The sequence below is a fragment of the Pecten maximus genome, chromosome 10 (assembly GCF_902652985.1).
Source record: "Pecten maximus chromosome 10, xPecMax1.1, whole genome shotgun sequence".
Taxonomy (NCBI): Eukaryota; Metazoa; Mollusca; class Bivalvia; order Pectinida; family Pectinidae; genus Pecten; species Pecten maximus.
Genome location: NC_047024.1, coordinates 41937370 through 41948109, shown reverse-complemented (window position 1 = coordinate 41948109; position 10740 = coordinate 41937370). Strand labels below are relative to the sequence as shown.

Sequence of the window (10740 nt, the reverse complement as noted above, 5' to 3'; positions counted from 1 at the left end):
TACTTTAGATACAGTGATACGAACGCTGACTAAAAAGCATCCAATATGTTAATAGATATCAGTGGGGTAAATACAACACAGTTACACATCAGTTGCGAAAATGCTGATGTTTCTTATGTGATTTTCTAATCATATAGATTTTCTTTATCTGGATTAAAGTATTACCCTTTCGTCAGACTGAAGTTATCTATTAAATCATTTATTTATCTATCTATCAATTTATTTTCTGTTTGCATCTGTTGTTCATAACATTACTTGAAAAATTCCAAAATGATCAAAAGAATATTCGACATAAAGTAAAACGGACGAAACTAACAAAACATAAAAACAAATAAAGTAAAAAAAATGTGTGGTGTGATACCTTCCATGAGAGAAATGTTATAGGGGTTGCCTCCCCTGGTATTTTCCCGTCATGCACCGCGGTTTACATGGTTACATGTACACAGTGTGGAGCTATGTCGGACTGGTGAGCATGTAAGATTAGGTGTTTACTGTTTTCATGTCTTTCTTATGGCGATTTTGTAGGGGATTAACCCGTTTATAGTTTTTAGATACCATCTTGACCATAAAATCCAATCAAACAAACACTTATATTGTGAAAATCATGAGTTTTAAAGAAGTAAACAGTGAACATCGCCAGGATTGGCAGATGACATCAACTGGTGTTGGCCATCATTACAGACCAGGATACTACTTTCCAAGCTCGCAATTCGAGGTAAGCCTACAGTTTATGTTAAAAGCATAGTCTTGGATTTTAAGTTATTGCCTTGTTACTGTTTGGACATATATTGTTATCTACCTTATCAAAATTGATCCATTGTATGTTCACTTGTAACAGCTGTGTAATGCACCTTATATCAGCGACAGCTGTTCTGAATTTGTATGGACTAATTTTCAAATCAAAGCGCAAGGACATAGGGTTATATTGTAGCTGGACCGGGTCAATCATCGGAGACCAGGTAGCTCAATCGGTAGATCAGCCGGCTAGTGTTCGGAGGTCACATGTTCGAACCCCGGTCTGGTCGTGCAATTTTTCATTGACATTTGGTGGCTGTGACCAAACCTTTGTTCAAATGAGGTGAATACTTGAAAAGGGGAAAACCGAACCTAGGTTCGCGAGTTGTGAAGTCTTCGGGGTTGAAAACTTTAAAAGGGAGGGAAGAGTGTAACGGAACTGGACCGGTCGATCATCGGCGACCAGGTAGCTCAATCGGTAGATCAGCTGGCTAATGTTCGGAGGTCCCGTTTTCGAACCCCGGTCTGGTCGTGCATTTTCCCACTCCTACAATATTACAGTATTATTAGCGAGAAATACTTGTATATAAAGATGTCCCTGTAAACACAGTGAAATAAATTCCCTATTCTACAGACTATATTTTTAGTGCATTAGGAGAGATCAGACATCATCAGACACCTTACAATTATGTATAATCAGTTGACAGTCTAGCAAGCTCAATCCTATCCTAGTAGAGACATTGAAATAATTATGGCCGCAACTGCTTATTAGGTTCAGTTGAGGTAACATTAATTGCACCAGCTACGGTTTCCAATGCAAATGAGTTAAATTGCCAAAATGCTGCTTCTACAGTGTAAAAAACATAGCCCGAGTTTCCTCTGGCCCTGACACCCCCTATACCAGACATGGTGTCAGGGCCAGAGGAAACTCGAGCTAATATAAACATAGATCAAATCTATACTGTATATATATGATAGTTTTACAAGTGTAGCGGAACTGGACCGGGTCGATCATCGGCGACTAGTCAGCTGAATTAATAGAGCATAATCAGGCTAGTATTCTGAGGTCCTGGGATCGAACCCCGGTCTAGCCGTGCATTTTTCCACTCCTTCTACATTTGATGCCTGTGACCAAACCTTGTTGGGGATACCTGAACCTGGGTTGTGAGTTGTAAAGACTTCAGGGTCGAAGACTTAATCAAAAAAGGGAGGGGAAAGTGTAACGGAACTGGACCGGGTCAATCATCGGTGCCAGGTTAATATAAGCTTAATTGGTAGAGCATACAGCTAGTGTCCAGAGGTCCCGGGTTTCGAACCCCGGTCTGGTCGTGCATTTTCCCACTCCTACTGCACAAGTCTTATCTTAGACTGTGCTGTTTAAAGATATATATATCCAGCTTGGTAATATTGACATATTAAAAACTTTTTTATATGAATTACTGTTTTTTATTTGACAAAATCAAATACCATTAAATAAATTATTGAAATTGAGAATATACATGTAACATTATAATAACACTTTTATGATTTAAGACGGAACTTTATCAACCACTGCCTCCTGGTCTGGCTAAGCAGGACGAGTTGACCCGTGACCAGCACTATGAAACCACTACAGGAAAAACACACGATAGCAAATACACTAAAGGCAGTCCCTATCAGAACCCTTTATACAAGAAACCACCTGGTCACTGGAAAGTCGACTACGTTAAAGACTTAGCAGAAAAGGTAAGCTGTTTATATCCGGGAGGGTTCAAAAAGTAATATGATGTCAATAAGTTAGTACAGACCTACCACCATTTATAAGTTTTTTTTATGAAACCTGTCTGTGAGTCCAAATACTTAAAATATGAAACTGAAATGAAGTAGTCTATAGCATATACACATTATAAAGATTTTATGATGCAGCATCTAGGTATACACCAAACACATGCTTGAGCATGATAATATGACCGAGTAATTATCTTATGCATTTTTCTTTCACGCTTCTGTGTTATAACAGTTATTTTATGTTTTTGTAGCTTGGCAAAGGAGGATGGCGAAAACCGCTAACAATGGGAAATCAGCGATCAGAGACAAAGGAATGTTATTCAGCTCCCCCAGGCATCCGAGATAAATATCACTTTGATGATACAGCAGGACTGAACCTGCCACAATCATACAGCCTCAATGATCATCATCGTGAAGGTCCCTCCAAGGTGAGCAAGCACACAAAGCTACAGGAATTCAATATATTGGGTTTGCATTACAAACAAATCTGTAATTGGGACAAAGAAAAATGTTATTATTTTTTCATCTCAATGTTTTTCTTCTGACAAATCTATGTACATGTATTCTATTCAAAAGAATGTATTTTATCAATAATAAAAGATATTTTGTTTAGTTACATGAAAGCCTGCAAAAAAAATTGATTAAGCTAGATCTAATTCAATTTGTCCCTTAATGGAAAAGAACTAATTCTTGGCTTGGTTTCTAGATTCAAGCTTAAAATGGGGTTATTCATTTTCAGTATGGCCAAGCCACAACCCAAAACCCCAAATTACAAGGGGCTCCGTTTTACGTCAGAGACAAGGGAATTCTGCGACAGCTTGACCCCTACCTGACCACAACACATCAAGACCACCGGTCATTTACAGCCAATGAGCTTAAGCGATACCCTAAAAAGGATATTGCTACCTACTGGGAGTGCGAGGAATATCCCAAGGCCTGGGGCCATGGCCAGAAACACAAGTAAGTACTTGTATGTACTCAATGAGCTATGACTTTCTAAAGTTTAAAGGCAAAATAAGGCTATTTAAATTAGTGGTTCCAGGTGGTGAGATAGGGTTGGGTCAGGTGAATTAGGAGGAGGATCGAGGCATACAGATCTGCCAACTTTAGACCTTGATTATTTATATGGAAGAGATATATTACATGGAGACAAAATCTGTAAATTGTCTATACAAATGTGTTATCAAACGTTCATAGTGTTTGCTAGGAAGAATCCACTAGAGTTAAGATGCAGATATCACAGTTCAGTTGATTACTGTTGATTCTATCTGTTCGTGTAAGCAGGACGTCACATATTGATTGTTAACTCATTACGGGGTAGTTTGCTTCAGAAATTTACGTTATTTTCTTAGAATTTTATGACGTTACCTAATCTCAAAAACAAATGTTTTACTATAAAAATCAATTAACCTGCTTACAGGAGCAGATAACTACGCATTTCAAAATAACCATATAGATTGCATCACATAACGTATGTTGGCCTGTTTGATGTAATGTTTTATGGGATTTTTTTTTATCGGAAGAATGTTTTTGTGTTTGTTTTGCCTTAATTCTAGATCTCTTGCTTCTAAAATCAAAAAATGTATGTATGATCAGGTGACACTTTTATATGTTTTTTTGTTGGAGCAAAGCATTTTGTATTATAAGATGGTTACTGGAAAAAGGCATGATAGATGAGCACAAATTTTAATTGACTAATTAAAATAAATTGAAAAGGAGAAAGTTCTTCAGGTTGCTCATTTGATATAATCTATGAATTTAGAAAAATAATGGTATTTACAAGCTTTTGTTCTCTACTAATGTATAATATCAAATTATATTGTATATTTCAAAGTGTGTATTTTCCTATGTCCTTTTCTATATACATATTTTGCCTATTTCCGAAATGTAATCTTGCCTTTAAAATGAATTGAAATGTAATCAAAGGGAGGTAATGGCAATATATTTTTACCTAATTGTAAAGCCACTATTGGGTGTTAAAATAAAATAAAGTAAATCTGTATATATGTTATTTTACATCAAAGCATCAAAATCTTTAGAGTAATATATTGTATATAATTATCACATGATTTTCTTATGTAACAGGAATTCATAACAAAAAATGTATTAAGTCTGCTCATACAAGTGTACATACAATGTACATTATGGATATATATTTAATGATTTTGCATTTCTATTGGGAGTCTTGTCCGATTTAACAAAACAATATATTGGTCAGTGTTCTAAAAAAAAAAAAAAAAAATCCTAAAAAGTTTGACAAAAACATGTACAAAAAAAGTGTATGAAAAAGATGTACATTTGTACATGAAGTATACAAAAAAAATGTACGAACAAAATATATCCCTTACATCTTTTCTTCTTATGTTACTGCTCTTCCTGATAGAATAAAATTTGTTATTCTTGACACTTTTTTCAATCTTCTAATAAATAAACAAAACTCTCAAATTACATATTAATCCATTGTGATAACTCAGAAATCTGATTTTACATACAAGTAATTACATATATACAATATACAACTTGATCACATTATAAACACAATTCTTTCAGAAATATAATGGACTTATTTTCAGAATAAGACAACAATATCTGGTATTCAAATAAGTAATGAATATATTAGAAGTTTATTGAATGTTGATATTTATTTTTGTTTCCAGTCCCCTTCCTAAGGACACAGTTCCTCGAGAACCTTTACCAATGGTAGACCCGATTTGGTTTAAGACCCGGACCAAGGTCCCACGGGCGCCAAAACCGATGATCCCAGTGCCCCATGGAGGACTGAAATCACTCTATGCTGAATCATTTATGCAGCCTTCAGATGTGAAGGCTAAAGAAAACCAATTCTGCCCAGTGGACACCCCTTGGACACTACCTCGTAAGTTTGTTACGTTATAAGATATTTTTTCAAATATTAAAAAAAAAATATTCTTAAATGATGTCTAGAAAATTTCAAGGGCCTAGAAAACCTTTTCTCTACAGTTTACTTGTTGATAATTTATTTCTCTCTAATTTGACGTAACCCTTTGTTTATAATGACTGATTGAAAATTATTATATTTTCTGAAATAAGTTTTCATTGTTTAGTCTTAATTAAAGGACTTTCCTATGATCTAAGTATTTGCATACATGGTGTTGTATTTTTGATATCACAATGATTTTTATCCTAAAGAACATATTTGTATTATGAATTTATTGCAGTTTTTAACTAATGAAACATGAACTTATTTTATAATTTAATACATTGAAAAGCATGTAAAAATAAATACAATAAAACATAGTTTTTCTTCGTGACAAATTTATTCATAATCATTCTTCAAAACATGTAGCTGAGAAAATGCTTTACGACTAAAATATCAGAATAATATGATAAAATTGACAGTATTTAGTAAGAACATTCAAATTGATGATAATAAAAGAAACCAAACAAAGAAATGAAAAATATATTTATAATGTAAGTCCGTTTTTTCAGGAATACTTATATACAAATGTATGCATCAATTGTTTTTGTATTTGCAGCTCCTGGATCAAAATCTGCAATGACAGCTCCCAAGATGTATAATACCGAATACCAGCATGTAGGAAGTAACAAACCGATAATGGTGTAAGGACGTTAGAAATCGAGGATGTTTGTGAAGTAGCAAGTCAATTAAAGACATGTACACGAAATGAAGAAAAAAAAGATATAAAACAAATATTGGTCACAAGATAGGCCATTGAAACATTCTGATAAAAACTGAAATTGCTTTCTCAAAAAATGCTCAAAGGCTTCAAAATATGAAAAGTTCTATATTATACAGGATATCTACAATTTAAAGTAGAATATACGGAACATGTTAAAGAAATATAATATGAAAAATCAATCAAGTACAATTTGAATAATCACTTAAAATTTTTATACAGTTTTGCTCTTTTTTTTTTTTACAAATAACACACAACTAAAATATTGTTTTATTTTTGAAGTACTTACAACTCACTATATCAATTTATTTTACAAAAAAGCAGCAAAGTAATTTACATTTTGTAAGCTATCACATTAAAGATTTTATTGAATACTATTTTCATTCTACCCTGAAAGTAGCAGGATTTTTTAAAACAATTTACACTTTTTAATATATGTCACAGAGAGCTAGAGGTTTTTATGTGGCAAAGTTTTTCAAAGAATGATTTCATCAGGTTGAAAGTGTATTGTAACCGATGAGTAATAATTGTTAAAGGCCGAACTGTGATACTACTTAACAGAGTTATGTACAGGTAGGGATATATTTATTGCAGTATGATTTATACTTGCAGAAAAAGTGAAGTTATATGATTATATGTGAATGTTCTTGTTTTATGTATATTTCTCTGCTTCAATAAAACCTTTCATTTAACTACTAAGGTCGTTGTTTTCTTTTACTCACATGACACAAATTGACAGTAAGTTCATGGTTGATTACAAAGAGATGTGATATTTTGCCAGCAGGTACATTATGTACAAAGGACAAATCGATATAAAGTTTTGTCATATGACTGACCTTGACCTATTTTCAAGGTCACAGGGGTCAAATAGGTCTCTGAGGTTTAATAAGACCTGAATACTTGATACTTGGTCATATGATAACTGCATTTATAGAGTGCAGTTAAGTTTCCCCATACACATGACTTTGGCCTATTTTCAAGGTCACTGAAGTCAAATGTATTAAAATTGACAAGAATATATTTTTGTCAACAACAGAAGTGTCTAAGGCCTCATAAATGTTTTACCAGTTGATCTCTAGGACAATGCTATAATTAATATAATTGGCGTTCAATTTTCAATGTCACTGGATAGGTTAGGTGATAATATTTGAGAATCAAGCTTTACATTTCTGTAGAAGACTAAGAGGCTTGATATTTTTTTTCCTGCAGGCAAATCTGGCTGCTTGAATGTCATGACATTTTATTTTTGCTTGCAAAATGTGAATAAAAAAGGAGGCACCAATCATTATATAAACTATATAAAAGCTTTCACGTCACACCAGTAGTCTTAGCTTTTATTTCATATTGAATGTACTTTGTACATAACCATATAAAAAGTAAGGGCATAGTGTGTACCCTTACCTAATATCCCATTAAATATTCAAAATCCATAATCCGTGACGAAAAACTCTACTGTGCCTAAATTACCAATATGCTGTGACTGTACAAATGTATGCGTTGTTTTCAATTACAAAAAAAAAAAAAAAAAAATAAAGAAAAAAAAAAAAAAAAATTCTGATTATCACCAAGACCCGTGATTGCCAATACTTTTGAAATTTAAAATTGGTTTTACATATGCCACGGCTATCTAAAATAGATAGTCTCTACTTACTTTGAAGCTCAAAATCGACTATAAATTGGTTGTTTATACGTCTTTAACACCACCGGAAGAAATGATGACAGTCCAAGATACGGATGCCCACATTTAACGTCGCGACATCAAGATCGGTTCATTATACGCTTGCCGATTTGCGTGACAGGAAACTAACGGCAACCAAACCGACACGAAATACCATTGGTAACGCAAACCGTCGGGATCAGTCCAAAACTACGAGAAATAGACTACGATTTTCAAATTTACGCTTACATGTACATCAACAGTTATGATGTTCTCTCACTGACCTCAACGTCGAACGCGTCGTATGCGATGGTTGAAGGCGCATGTGCCAAGACGTTTCATATCGAGAGGTTGGAGGTTCACGCTCTTCACGGAAGAATCTCGATTCACATTAGCCGTCAACTATCTGCGATAACGCAGCTCTGGAAGACCGTCGAACAATTTCTGACAGATGGTCGTCGTCAGAGTGCATTGTAGACAGGATATGCATATTCGGTCTAGCTGTCAACGTTTGTACCGAGGTCGAGGGCAAGGCTTTGCAGAAAAGTTTGTCTTGAAGTGCGATATATTTGTGGTTGGTTCGGTTATGCTTTTATGAGGGAGGTTTTCATGTGTTAAATACACATTTAGTGATCATAAACGGTTATATATACAACGGCTATACGCTATCGAGAGGAGACCACAGGCCCGATGTGCTATACATTAGGAGGCACCATTTGACCTTTCAGCAGGATAACGCTAGACTACACGTTGCGAGAGTTTGTATCCCCAGTTTGTCCTCAGTTGAACACATGTGGGATGAAGAATCGGCCTTACATCCTAGGCACTTGAAAAGGATTTAACATTCCTCTGCGGACAGTCAATGGCCTTATGATCTCCATGCCCCGCAGAGCAAGAAGCTATACAAGATTGGTCTAAGAACAGCCGTTGTTTCAACAGTATGAGGATACCATAATTCGTGTCGGCCTAATGCTGACCCCATTCGTTGAAAATCTCAGAAAAAGACGGATGGTCCAATGTTTGTACTTTATTGCATTTCACATTAAGGCTATTTTCTCACAAGTATTATTTTATTAAAACATGGAATTAGAGTTGCGTTTCTTTATTTCCGCAGTATAATTTGCTAATATATGCCAATCTCACGAAATGTATTTCTCACCACATTTTTTCCCCCATTTAGATACACTTGTGGAAATGTTTTGCATATGAAAATGACCATACCGGATCATAAAGCTTCATGTAGATGTTATAAATTGAAAAATGCTTCTCGGAACTGATTTGTTAATATTACAGTCCCAAACAAGTTGAAGACATTCTTCCAATACATGTACCATTTATATTCACATCATCTTACATTGTGTTGTTATAAACTCCAGAACACATGTACAAAACATCTTTACCTTTCTGAAATTACGACGATTACTGGCTAATAATGGTCAATGATATTCTATAATCAGTTTTGCGCACTTACATATAAAACATAATTACTATTAATTTATATTTGTTTGTCCAAAAACTCTCTTATAAGATATACAATAACAACAAAATAAGTAATATGGTTAAACATGTTTGAGCTTTCCTATTCTAAAACATGTACATAGATTTTCTACCTATCAGAGTTTTCGTCGACTATTCGCTTATAATTGTCAACGATGTTCTGTAATCAGTTTTACGCACTTACAAATACAATAGCACGCAGTTATATTATTTATATCAATATTTTGTCAAAAACACTCTTAAGATATTCAACAACAACAAGAACTAATAATAACATTATTAACACTGTTTGAGCTTTCTCATTATAAAAGTCACTCATCATCATTGCCCAAGGCATACCAAGAAACTCTAACATTGACAAAAAAATTAAAACATAAATAAATAAATGAAAAAAGTAAATAAATGAATAACAGCCAGTGAAACACGATGACATGATATTTCATTATTTACACGCTTTTGTTTTCATAAACAAGGATCTATTTCAACAATGTCACCAAGCATTGTCAGTATGACTGTTAAGAAAATGCGTTTAAAATGATTAAGCAAATATGTGAATTGTCAATTTAACCAGAAAATTATGTTTTTTTAATGAAAATAATAAAAATCTACATTTAAATAGATGATTTGATAACACTTTATATTATTCCTGGATACATAAAAAAACAACAACATTTTAGATGTTCTGTGTACTTCAGTAAATCAACATTAATATGTTCTACACATAGGTTTTCCAATAAACATATCATATAGTGGTGTATATCTAGCTATAATTACCATACGTTTTAATGTGTGTACACACATGTCTCATTTCCCTTACTTTAACTCGGCGTATTCACCGGACGTGTCTCGAGTGTTACTATCCAAGGTTTCGTAATTATCGCCGGGTGCAAGCCCCGGTAACCTTTGCCCTGTGTTACCATAGGTTGGCTTCGAACCGAATGACGTTTCGGCTGTTTCATTCTTATAAATCCTTTCAGTTGCAATTGGTTTCGAAGTATTGCGATCAGCTCCAGACTGTGGAAGAACCATCCGAGAAGGCAAAGGAACTGGAGGCACAGGAGGGGACAGGTAATGCTGGATGGATGATCTTCGTGCCACCAGGAATATTTTTATTTTTAGCAGCAAGTGATGAGACGTTCTGATAAGAACTGGGTGTCGATGGGGCTTTCCCCTTCTCTGTCTTACCTACGCCTGTATCCACAAGCCCACCGACTTCGCCATCATCATAGTAGGTGTCGTTTCCAGTAGATTTAGGCGGTGCTCTTCCGAAAACTAGCCGTAGATGGCGCACCCTGAATGCCGCTATAGTAGTATGTGTCCATCTCTTTACTGTTTTGAGAGTTTTCTTGGATGTCATCGGCTGCATCGGTTGCATTTTTAAGGTCTGCACTGTAGTAATATATCCCA

At 34.6% G+C, this 10740-nt stretch overlaps 1 protein-coding gene across 1 annotated transcript; it reads left to right on the top strand.

Annotated features, from left to right (window-relative positions):
* Nucleotides 1-421: 421 nt before the first annotated feature.
* Nucleotides 422-6871, top strand: LOC117336110. Its single transcript, XM_033896486.1, has 6 exons — nt 422-715; nt 2269-2460; nt 2754-2930; nt 3242-3462; nt 5160-5377; nt 6018-6871. The coding sequence occupies exons 1-6, from the start codon at nt 605-607 to the stop codon at nt 6104-6106; spliced, it is 1008 nt and encodes a 335-aa protein (XP_033752377.1). The 5' UTR covers nt 422-604; the 3' UTR covers nt 6107-6871.
* Nucleotides 6872-10740: the final 3869 nt, after the last annotated feature.